The 13066-nt window shown below is 36.0% G+C and overlaps 1 protein-coding gene across 5 annotated transcripts in view; it reads right to left on the reverse strand.

The window, feature by feature from the left end:
• The window catches only part of TMEM182 (transmembrane protein 182), a 76454-nt gene that overhangs the window by 48746 nt on the left and 14642 nt on the right, over positions 1-13066 (reverse strand). The window contains exons 2-4 of one of the 5 annotated variants that reach the window (XM_011231056.3): positions 10065-10120; positions 6580-6679; positions 4786-4884 (exon numbers count right to left, since the gene is read on the reverse strand). In XM_011231056.3, coding sequence (XP_011229358.1) covers positions 4786-4884; positions 6580-6679; positions 10065-10079 — 214 coding nt within the window. In that variant the 5' untranslated portion in view covers positions 10080-10120. Of the gene's footprint in view, positions 1-4785; positions 4885-5325; positions 5478-6579; positions 6680-6915; positions 7363-10064; positions 10121-13066 lie in introns of those variants that run through there. The other 4 variants (XM_002913496.4, XM_019804998.2, XM_019804991.2 and 1 more) reach the window with 4 other exon arrangements.

Below are 13066 nucleotides of genomic sequence, written 5' to 3' on the forward strand. Positions count from 1 at the left end.
GCCCTTCTCCCTTTTCCTCCTCTGACCAGAGAGCTGGCAACTCCAGGTCCTAGCCTCCAGAGGCCATGTGACACTGTCCTGATGACTAGAACATTGGCCTAAATCTACTGGAGAATTCTAGGAACACTGCTCTTCTGAAGATGGAAAGGCGTGGCAGCAACTGTGCCCCTGCCAAGGATGGTGGGAGGAAAGCCTGAAAGGCCCCGGGGCCCTGACTGCATCCTTGCGGCAGCTGCTTCTGACCTTGTTGTTGTGGAAGGAAAACTGCCCGTATTTTTTAGCTAGTTAGTTTTCTGTCACTTACAACCTAACACATGGCTGACTAATATCTTGCCTCCCCGCCTCCTTCCTGTTCTAGCATTCTATAATCCACTTCACCCTACAATGTTGTATGAGGGTAAAGGAAGAGAAGACCATAAAAGAATGCAAAATAAATAAACATTGACAATGAAAGCAGTGTCGAAGACCTAAAAATTATTTAAAAAGTATGAAAAAGAATTTAAGAGTAATCTAAGTCCACTTAGTAAAGGTTTGAAAAATTCCTACACTCACCAACAGTTCCTTAGGGCATCAGTATTAGTATCACAGTATAGGGCAGCAACGAGACTCCCCCAAAGTATTCACTTAGCATTCAGTCTATAGTGGGTATACCAGTGAGCCAAACACACAAAACATCACTGCCATGGAGCTTAGAGTTGAACCAGGAAGGAAATACATTACCAAAATAATTACACAAACAATTAAAATCTATGCTATGGATAGTAAATTAAACATTGGCTCAGTCAGTAGAGCATACAACTCTTGATCTCAGGGCTGTGAGTCCTAGACCCATGTTGGGCATGGAGCCTACTCAAGAAAAAAAAAGAAAAGAAAAGAAAAGAAAAGAAAAGAAAAGAAAAGAAAAGAGAAGAGAAGAGAAGAGAAGAGAAGAGAAAAGAAAGAAAAGAAAAGAAAAGAAAAGAAAAGAAAAGAAAAGAAAAGAAAAAAAAGAAAGGAAGGGAAGGGAAGGGGAAGAGAAGAGAAGAGAAGAGAAGAGAAAAGAAAGAAAAGAAAAGAAAAGAAAAGAAAAGAAAAGAAAAGAAAAGAAAAAAAAGAAAGGAAGGGAAGGGAAGGGAAGGGAAGGGAAGAGAAGAGAAGAGAAGAGAAGAGAAGAGAAGAGAAAAGAAAAGAAAAGAAAAGAAAAGAAAAGAAAAGAAAAGAAAAGAAAAGAACCAGAATGGTCTTGATAAAGGAGAACCTGGTCTAGCCCATGTACTAGTGGAGCAGAGGGCTGGCAAGGAAGGCTTTCCTAGAAAACTGAGGTATGTACTAGCTTGGATGATGAGCCTGCTTGTTAGAAAAATGAAGGGAGGAGGGGTGGAGAAGAGAAGAAGAACATTTGGAGAGGAGGGATGCCACGTACAAAGGCCCTGAAGCATGAGGGCAAACACTGATTCTGAGAAACTCAAGTAAGGTCATGGTGTGTTTGTGTTTGTTCCAATTCACCAAGAAAAGGAGAAATTATGTTCAATATATTCTGCTTAAGAAGAAAACCAAGGAGTTCTTGCATTAAGTCATTCCATAGAGATATGTAAGCTTTTACTAAGTACCATGCACTCTACTATGTTCTGGGATATAAATATGAGTAGGATACATTCTGTGCTTTTACGGAGTTTCAACAAATAATAAAGAAACTAAGGTAAACAATTGCAGCTACTTATAATGAGTATTTTAATGTAGGTGTGGCCAAAGGCTATGGGGACACCAACAAAATGATTAATTCACTCAGGGGCTCAAGTATCTAGAAAATTAATCTATGTTCTATACATCATTACCAAATGATACTGAATAAACGAACTGTGATTGAGTTTAATCATGAAACAAACCAGAAAATCTAATTCTGACAGATATCAAAAGGTAATGGAATTGTTTAAAGGACTCGAAGTACAAAATCCTACTTTAACAACCTCTCTAGGCTTGGGCAACCATTCAGATAACTAGATTTGAGCATAACCAAATTTTGAAATATGTATTTGAGACAAAAATAAATAAAGGAAACGTTGAATTAGGCCTGGTCAGGATCAGATAGAAAAGTAGAAAAAGCCAACATAACATTAAGATTGTTAAATTGTTCTTTTCTTGAGATCCAATGAAAAGACTTATACTTAAAAAGAATGGCAAACACTAAAATTTGCCTTTTCATTCACTGTAGTTTATAAGATTATCAATAAACAAAATCCAGAGCCTTGGGCCATTTGCATTAGTTCTGCTGATGATCAGCTATGTGAAAACAGTCACACGGTTTCTCTGAGTGTCAGTCCCCATATTATGAATTAGAATAATTTCATCAGTAGCATCCAATGATTGCAAAATAGCCTTTCCAGAAAAATTAAACACCACTATATTGTTTTCACTGATTTCAATACAGGCTAACTGCAACTCCAAAAACTCAGAATACAAAGCCATTTTACCAATTATTTGCCAGGCTGGAATGCACCAGCTTTTCCAAATAATACCTTCAATTTAACCAAGAAGAATTAGCAAATGTATAATACTTGATAATTCTAAGGCTACATGAACCCAAAGAGTGGCTATGGAGTATAGTAAAGACTAGATGGCCCCACTAACTAGGAAACATGCACTTTCAATCAGGTAAAACCCTTCTAACAATATCTGTGGCTCTCCTCTTGGATAAAGGGAACCATAAGAAAAAATCACCCAAATATAATGACAGATATCATTGTACATTATTGTGAAGGTAAATGAAATATGTATATGCTATTTCTGCTGTAGGGCATACTTCTTCCCCTCTCAGTCATTTTTGCTAAAGTGTTTGATAAAGTTGCTTAAAGTGAATAGGGAGTTACAATATGTGAGCCAAAGAGGAGTCTGATAATTTAAAACAAAAAAAAAATTGGAATATGGTTTTGTCATCAGATCCAAAAATGACACAGTAATTATATGCAAGTGCTACATAATAATTCTAAGCATAATTGCAGTATAATTTTTGTGACATGCACTTACTACCCATCTCCATCATAATTATTATGTTTAGATCATGTCACCTTGTTTTTCAAGTTCTCTTCTATTTCCTTGAGGTAAAGACTTTTCAAATATGTAGATTCATTTTAAAATATATGTTGCCCATGATACCTATCTCATCACAGGACCTGAACATATGAGTATCAACAACAATCTTATTATCTATGCCAATACCTAATGTTGTGGAAAGTCAACCTTGTATCATTTCTTAGTCCATTTTACAAAAATCAGAACGTCAGGGGAATAATTCTTTTGTATATTTTGTAATACAAAATGGTTTTTCCTGCTCTTTGCTACGCCGTCTCTTCTCTTACCATCTCTTATCAATCCTTGTCACACAGGATGCAAAGGGCTTTGACAAATGGGAACTACCTTGTGCAGTTTCAATGGGAAAGAGCACCACACTGCACGTTCTCAAAGCCAAAACCACAGCCATTTTATGCACAAGCAACTTTTATAGACAGGCACAGTTGTGTGTCAGCTCACCTCTTTTCCTATCCAGACCCCACGTCCACTCCATAAAATGTTAATCGTGCGATATAAGCAGATGCTATATCCTTCGGCGAACTTAAAATTATAAGGTATAGAAATCATGTTTTTATAAAAAGATGAAAAAAATGATGTATGCTGTAAAGATTTGTTATGATTTGTGATGGTTAATCTTATGTGCTAATTTGGTTAGACTACCCATAATAGAGGTGGCCTCATCCAATCAGTTGAAGACCTTAAGAATAAAGATTGAGGTTTCCTAAAGAAGACATTCTGCCAGAGTTTCTAGCCTTCAGATTCAAGACAGCAATAGCAACTCTTATCCAGTCTACGGGCTTGCCAACATACAGATTGTAGACGTGCCAGCCTCCACAATGGCATAAGCCGATTCCTTAAAATCTCTCCATTAATCCTTCAATCAGTCAATCAATCAATCAATCATTCTCACTCCCCAACCACCACCCCCATCGGTATACCTCCTACTGATTCTCTGGAAAATACTAACTAATATAGGATTATTCAGAGCATTAAATATATTACTTATTATCTTTGAAAAACCAAATATTTTTGTCCCTGTTTATAACACTGGTAAATTCTGAACCAACTCTTAGTTTTAAGATTATGCTAAACACACCTATTAAAAACTTCATGAAACCAGCTGAAAATAAAGCTGACATATTGAGCTTATGTACTTTCTATAAAACCAGATTTAAGTATATATTATGTACTTTTGTACAAAATAAGTTTTTGTACTTTCCATAGAACAAACAATATGAAAATATAAAAGAAACTAAAGGTAATCATGACTCTCAGTTAGTGATATTTGACTATTCTTCTTCTATGAGTTATCACATACAACAAAGTTCAGTCATTTTGTAGGAAAACAGTAGCATAATCACATCTGTGTGTGTAACAGCTACAAAATCAATGTTTTAAAACTAGGGTGTATATGATGATTATTTTTCATTGTAAAACTAGTTTCAGGCCAGTTAAACCCATAAGAAGCAGTTCTTCCCAATAAACATCATTATTTCCACATCGGAAAACACACTTTAAAAAGTTCCATATAAGTGGCAAGTAAATTACAATGGCTTTACTTTTACACCTAAATTAGATTCAATTAGAATTATAAATGGTGTATTAAAAAATGGCATCCTATTATTTTATATATAATAGATTGATACCAGAGAAAATGTTGAAATGATATATGTTAAATTATTTTTTTTCAGAAAAACAAGTCCCTCTCAGAGGCATTCTGTGGACAGAGGTACTTACTAATAGCAGAATCATAGGAGGTCGAGTTGTGCTCACCCCTCATGAAGGGGTATGGTGACAGGTAAGCATGTGCGCAGATTTTGGATGGTGGCTGATTAGCTAGGAAGGAGACAAAACAATGGTAGTTGTTATTGAGAAAACGAGTGAAGACTCATTCCTAACAGAAGAGAAATATGGGGTCTGGGGCACACAAGCTGAATAAGATGCAGGTTAGATCAACAGATTCAGAGAACTGTTGAATGAGGGGGGAAACTCACATCAAGCAGGTCAGGGGACCTGTAAAGTGGATTTATCCAAAATATCTAGTTCAGTACAGAGAATGCCCTTCATATCAACTTAAAATGAAAGGTACTACATTTCATTAATTTTCACAACCATATGCTCCAGTTCCTAACAAGGTGCCTACCGCATAGTAAGTATACAAAAAGTAATTGTTTTAAAAATCTAATAAACTTAGATTTAACCTTGATCAGTTCTGATTAACATAAAAAGTACTCTATCTTCTATTTTTAGGGAAAAGATGGAAATGATAGGTCATACCAGTTAATAATTCAAATGCATTTCTAGTATTTGGAGAAAATACAAGAAAAAAACTTTTGTTTTCTGAAAACATAGATTTCCACTGTGTGCCCTTAAAGGTGGAGTGAAATTCTTCCTTTCTCTAAGTCCTTGGCAAAGGCTTCCTCTTGTACAGTCTGACTTACTCTATCAGAGTCTAAATACTTTTCATTGGCAGATTACATGCGCTTTTTCTTCCCCAAAATGACTAGAAAAAAGCCTGTCAACTATTTCTTGCAAAACTCCATTTCATCATTACTTGGTTCCTTTTACACATGCCAACTTGCTGTCAGATTGCTTGTCTTCAAAGATCTCATATTTTTGTTATATATTCTTTATTATATGCATAAATGCCATATTTTTGATATATCACAGGACTATATACACATATTTTGATATATCACAGGAATATATGATAAGGAGACTAATTATTTCAACCTACAATAACCTTTAGGGTAATAAGCAGTTCTTTTATTGTTGAATGCAATAAGATAAAAGCTAGTTATTTTCAATGAATTGATTTTCAAAGATAAATATAATAAAGGAAAAACAGTGAAAAGAATGCATCGTATTTTTAAGAGGCTATTCTACTTCAAAGAAGAACTTTCAAGTTTCTATGAGAGAATGCAAACATCAAAAGCCAGGCATTTCTTGATATTGCCCACAAACTTGGTTAAAGCCCAAACAGAGTGAGCTTTCATCCACTGCTGCTGGTAATTGAGTTTCATTATAAAAAAAAAAAAAAAAAAAAAAAAAAAAAAAGTTTTTTTTTTTTTACTTTAAAGCCATGAATATAAAATAACACGTCTCTATTTCTAAATTTTTAAATTTGAGATTTCAAGGGTTGATAGCCAACAAAAACAAAAACAAAAACAAAAACAAAACAACCCCATTTATTTGTAACACAGCAATAATAGACACTTCAGAAAAATATCAAGGGTTTTTTTTGTTGTTGTTGTTAGTTAGTGTATTTTAAATAACAGCAAGGAAAGAGCATATAATTCAGTTTTGCCGTAAATATTCAGACTCCCACTTTAGGTTAGTAAATAAAATAATTATTTATATAGCCATTTCTACTTACTGAAAAAGAATCACTTCATGAGTCTTTTGAAGATGTCCTGCCGAGATTCTATAGTTAAAAATCCAATCCTACCTTGTAAGTGATCTGTACTAAATAAAAAGCTGTTCATTCTTATTTTAATGACAAGGGGAAAAATAAAGCTAAATTGAACTTACTATACCAGAACTTCCAGATACTGGAATCATTCTCTTCCACAATCCCGTTAAACCAACATCTCCAGAAGAATCCTTCATGGTGGAAAGTGACGTTCTCTATCTACACAGAACACAAAAGAAGTAACATGCCATCAAATAAAGCACATAACATAAATGATCACATCCAGAAAAATGTTAAAGCAATGTATTTCACCCTAAATAATAATGATCGTAGATTTCTACCTAACTCTTCTGTGAAGAAATAGGTATGCCACTACTGTTCTCTGATTTCAAGAGGATACATAAGGTTATCCTCATCCCTACCAAGTACATCAGTATTTGGAAGAAGAAACGCACATTCTGTTCACCTGAACACTTCCCCACTTCAGTTGCAAGAAGCCAATAATCCGATCCAAAAGCCACCAAAAAGAGTAAAACCCCCAAAGCACCAAAGAGAGCTCCAAAGAAGATGGCAATATTTAGTCTCATTTTCAAGTCACCGGCTTCCCTTTAAATAAAATAATTAAAAAATGGCAAACACCTATCTTCTCAATTAAAAAAAAAGGAGAAGAAGAAGAAAGGTTTTTTGAGTAAGCAGGATCTTCTTGAGAAGCCTCTCCTAGCTCATGTTGTGGTGGCTCCTCACTTACACCCAGCGGGTGGATTTGTGTTCCCTTTGCTCTCCCCTGGAGGGACTCCAGCCCAGCAGCTGAGAACAGCCAGCTATTTTAGGATACTGATTGAGGAGCTGTCTCTCTCCCATGGGGATCAAAAAATAGCTGACCTTCCCTTGACTGTAGAGAGGAGTATCAGGAGCTGGCTAGAATGACCATTATTGCTGTTGGGTAATCCATAGAAGTGGAAAGAAGATGGAGTGGTATGAAGTCATTGGCAGTACTGGCCCAACGTCTTAAGTGTCTGAACAAGCTCCTCTTCGTCTAGAATGATCATTACAACCCCAAAGCCAAAGACACTTAAGACTCTCTTTGACTCTCTCTTTGAAAATAACAATGATTGGAAACCACAAAGAGTTCTCTTGAATACAACTGAAGTTGTAATTAATTTCTTAATTCCTTTTGGATACTTTGGGATACAAAATAATCTGTGGGTCAAGTGGTCTAACATAACACGTAACACAGAGTAAAGTCCAGGGGTATAAACTAGACATTCAGATGTTTACTTAAAAGATCAAGAATAAAGTAACAAACAAAAGTACAAAAAAATACTTTCATGCTACATATGCCATTTGAAAGCAGCACTTTCTACAGCAGCTCCCAGATCTTGTACAAGTTACTCCAAATAACCATCCCCAAAGTGGACAGGTTAAAAGAAGTCTCAAAATCTATTGTTTTATGGATTAAGATGAAAGAACCTAGTCTACTCTTTCTTTTCTTCCCTTTGTTTTAAATAGCCAACTTCCTCATGAGTCATACTTGATTCTTACACAAACCACCTAATGAATCGACACTTTCTTCATGCCTTGTCTTCTACAGTTGTTCTCTTTTCATGTCTGAATATGCCAGAGAGTATTTTTAAGGTTTTGTGTAATATTTTAAAATTTGTACTATCTCCAAGGCTACTTTTTTTTTAAATATATATTCTCAACAATAACATGATTTTCTGCATCTTCTGAAGAGTCATCAGCTCTACCAGTTTCCTTCACCGCTTCTTCTGCTTGGTATGGGACAGGTCCTTAAATACAGATTCGGTGAGGGCAAGGGATGACTCTTCAGTAAGGATGTAAGTCCTTGGCCAGCTAAACACAGTGGAGGTGCCCGAAGGTCACGGATGGAACTCTAAGTCACAGAATTGGTGGCTATGAGGGTTAAATGGAATTTGACAGTCCACCTGAGCTGTACTAGTGTTCAAATGTCTTTTGTAAAACCCCCCACGGCATCGAGCCATGCCATTTCTAGCCTGCGGTATTGAAGGACATCACTAATGTCCACACAACCCTGCCTTAATTTCTGCCAAAAGCTGCTTCCCTAAAATTTCCAAGATTAATCCTATTCAGTCCTCTGAGATTGCATAACACAAGTGTGCAATCCTGTCATGTGACAGAATTTTCTGATATTTTGAAGAAGCGGTCATTTCGTGCCTCCTCAAACCACAACTGCCCCTGGACCCCTAAATGTAGGTCTTCTCTTTTCTAAGCTCAACTTCCTATTCCTTTAAACATCCCTTAGATTGGCACAAACTCCAAATCTTCCTACTGTTCTAGTTCTTTGCTATAATTTTCAAGTATTCAATTGAAGTGAGGCATAGTAAAATATTCTGGGTAGAGTCTAACACCTTATTACCACCACCTTTCTGATCTGGAGGCTGTGATAAGCAGAGTAATGGTATCCCAAAGATGTCCACACCCTAGTCCTAACTGTAATCACATAATCTCTGAATAGCTTACTCCTTATGGCAATATCTTGGATTATACAGGTAGGTCCTATCTAACCACATGAATCTTCAAAAGAAGAGAATCTCTTCTAACAGAGTGGTCAGGGAAAGAAATGTGAAAAGGAAAAGGGTCAGAGAGTTCCTGGTTTGAAGGGTCCATAAGCCAAGTAATGTGGGTGGCTTCTAGTTCCTGGAAGAGGAAAGAACACAGATTCTCCGAAAAGCCTCCCTGAGAAAGAAACACAGCTTTACCAATATCTTGATTTTGGGGATTGCTGACCTCTGGAACTATAATGACAGCAAATCTGTATGGTTTGAAGCCACCAACTTTTTATCAATTTGTTACAGCAATGATGGCAAACTAATACAGATGCTATTCCATAATTAATGCAATATCAGATCAAATTAAGGGGTTTTTTTTTTGGGGGGGGGTTGAGGAAGGAAATGACATCTTGAAGAACTGTTTATTGAGAACTTGTGAGGGTTCAGGCGTTTTGCCAGATATTAAGGTTACAGTACACAGGCCTTGACCTGGAGGAGTTCATGCCCTAGAGGGAAAAAAGGATTCATTAGAATGAAGCACATAGAGGTTGTAATAATGAGCTTCTGACCAACATAGACACATTCCCCTGCTCCCCACCCACCCCTCTCCCAGCATTGATGTGGTTGTGTTCTTGTGGTTGTAGGTACCAACACTGTTCTTTGGAGAGGAGGGTGAATTTTTTCAGGAAGGTTTTATTTTATTTATATCACAAAGGTTTATAGTAAAGATCTATGCATTAACACTAAATCTTTAATATACACATTCACAAACATACAGACATAAGGACAATTGGATTTTTAAAATAAGCAGAAAGGAGTGTACGACTTTGTTATTGTTATAATTCATCTCAATTTTGGTCTGTGTCAGACACAAAAAAAATCATCTTTCTGGACTAGGTCCATCAACGAATAACATTTTCTTACCATTTATGGTTTATCCAAAAATGTATAAGCATCATCATAAAAATGTGTGTTTATTAAATCAATTATCAGTAACCAATCTAATTATTTCCCCATTAATTTGTACACATCAATTTAATATCACAGAGTACTTCTGACATCATGAAACTGACCTCCTTTAGCTCCATGATCCCCAGTGCTTATCACAGTGCTTAACACACAACAGGCACTAAAATAAAATAAAAATCAATTTGTATTAGGACTCTTGGATGAGGTACAAATACATGACCTTCTGAGCTATCCAACTGGCAATCCATCCCAGAAGAAATGGCCCTGATCTGGCATGGCCTGTTCTTTGTGAAACTTGGGAGAATGGATTTTAGTGGGGTGTGTGCTTCCTCTGCAAACACTCACAAACCACCTTTTTTGTGAATCTCCATCAGACTCGTACTGAGAAATGAAATAGAATTTACCATCCAGAGATCAAAAAGGGTCTCTCTTCCTTAGAAAATCAGACCATTTGTCTATCATTTCCAACTTCTCTAATTTTGCATGATTCCTAAAATATTTCTAACAGCTATTCAGCATCTCTTCCTCGGGTTCTCTCGGCAACCTGAACAATTACCCACGCACCAATCCTTTCCTATTCTGTTCCCTTCTGATTAGAAGTCTCTCCTCTTCCATCTGTCCGATGAATTCTTTATCAATCCACTTAAGAAATAGGTCCCAAGTCCCTACTATGTGCTGCATGTTCTTCTAGGTGTTGAGTACCAGTAGCACTCCCCAAGAAGACTGTGTTATACAACTTATAACACTTTCCCATATTTGTTTAACTACACTTTTGCTTTTCTATAGACGCTTTTTGAATCCCTGTGTCTTGGGAAAACTTGGATCAAGAAATGTATGCTCCATTAGTTGCGTATAACTAATGAAGCATCGAACTTTGCATCGGAATCCGGGGATGTACTGTATGGTGACTAACATAATATAAAAAAAAAAAAGAAAAGAAAAGAAATGTATGCTCGATGAACAAATTGATAATATGTAAACTAATACATGAAAGTTCCACATATTTCTTCATTTGCCACATTATTCTTCAAAATGTTACCAAGAATGTTGGTCCCTGCATCTACAGTGTCTTCTCATGAAGACCAGGAGGAAATTTCTGAATGCTAAAAGTTGTGTTTCCACAGACCAATGCTGTTATTTTTAATCTTAGAGACACTATAAATCTTTATTCATTAATGCATATTTGTCACATGCCTGTTCTGAGACATATTGCTGTGTCCCAGAATGGTGACAGTGAATCAACTGTGCTAACTCCAATGAGCTTATAATTCTCATGGCACTGAGAGCACTTCTCCTCTAACCTGGAAGGCTCAGAAGCAAAATGTACAAAGGTGATGTCCCAGCTTCCCACCCCTTCCCCTATCTTCCTTCCTTAGTTTTATTCCTGTGTGACCCTGATTTTCTTTCCAACACATACTTGTTTAACCTGGTATTTTATATATGTTTATGTAAGCGGCTTCAAGTACTTTTGAGAACAACATAAAGACTTAATAATGAAGCAAACAAACATAGACACTTTCTGAAATCAGATATTAGAAGGCACAATGCACCAAGCTAAGAAAGCTGGTCAGGGTTTGTTGTTCCATTCTGAAAGCTCCATGAACTCTTTGGTCATCCCTGCCATTTTTCTCTCATCCTGATCATTTTTACTCTCATAATTTCATTTGGAGATCCTCCTGACTTCCTGGAAATAACTTCCGTGTTAGAGTCTTTTGTCACTTAGAGAAATTGTGACAAAAATATTTTTAGTATTTTTTAACTAAAAAAAGCTTAAAAATCAATCTTCTAAAACCTAGAGTATATGAAGATCATTAGCACTACATTACCACCAAGATAGTGTGGTAAATTACCTTCTTGTTTTTTACAAGTTAAATAAAACATGACAACCAGAGGCTTGGTGACCATTAACAATGGAAGGCCTTGATTATTTTGATCCAGTGTCTTTTTTTTTTTTTAGTTAACTGTGTTTTTTAATTGGTAAATACACTGAAATTTAGCAGAAATCCCAAGTCATGTTTAATTTGTGAGTGATAATGAGCAAAACATTCATTTTTCCAAGGTCAATCCTGACCTTCCAATCCTGATATTGCAATAGTCTTAAATCTCTCAAAATACCTAATTAAACTAAACATTCTCCAAACAAAATTAGTTCTGCTTCACTTTAGTTTAAAAAATGTCAAGAATGACAATATCCAGGACCTAACAATACTGAACAAATTTGTAAACAAACACAGGCATATGTCAGAGATGCTCTAGGTTTGGTTCCAGAGCATAGCATGAAGCAAATATCACAATAAAGTGAGTCAAATGAACTTTTTGGTTTTCCAGTGCATATAAAAGGTATGAGCTTATATTTTCACAGCACTGAAAATGCATCCTTTTTACACTATACTGTAGTCTTACAAGTGTGCAAGAGCACCATGTCTAAAAATACAATGTGTATACCTTAATTAAAAATATTTTATAGCTAAAAAATGTGAATCATTATCTGAGCTTTCAGTGAGTGGTTACCTTTTTAGTGGTTGGAGGGTCCTGCCTCCATATTGATGGCTGCAGACTGATCAGGATGGTGGTTACTAAAGGCAATTTCTTAAAATAAGACAACAATGAAGTTTGCAACATGGATTGACTCTTCCTCTCACAAATGGTTTCTCTGTAGCAAGTGATGCTGTTTGATAGCATTTTACCCACTGTAGAACTTCTTTCAAAATTGGAGTCCATCTTCTCCAACTGTGGCTGTTGCTTTATCAACTAAGTTTATGTCATATTCTAAATCCTTTATTGTCATTTCAACAATCTTCACAGCATCTTCACCAGGAGTAGATTCCATCTCAAAAAACCACTTTCTTTGCTCATCCATAAGAAGCAACTCCTCATCCATCAAAGTTTTATCATGAGATTGCAGCAATTTGAGTATAATAATAATGAAAAACTTTGAAATATTGTGCGAATTACCAAAATCTGACACAGAGACATGAGTGAGCAAATACTATTGGAAAAATGGCACCAACAGATTTGTTCAATATAGGGCTGCCACAAAGAGCCAATTTGTAAAAAAAAAAAAAAAAAAAAAGCCAAACACACAGTATCTATGAAGCACTATAAA

The sequence above is a fragment of the Ailuropoda melanoleuca genome, chromosome 4, assembly GCF_002007445.2.
Source record: "Ailuropoda melanoleuca isolate Jingjing chromosome 4, ASM200744v2, whole genome shotgun sequence".
NCBI lineage: Eukaryota > Metazoa > Chordata > Mammalia > Carnivora > Ursidae > Ailuropoda > Ailuropoda melanoleuca.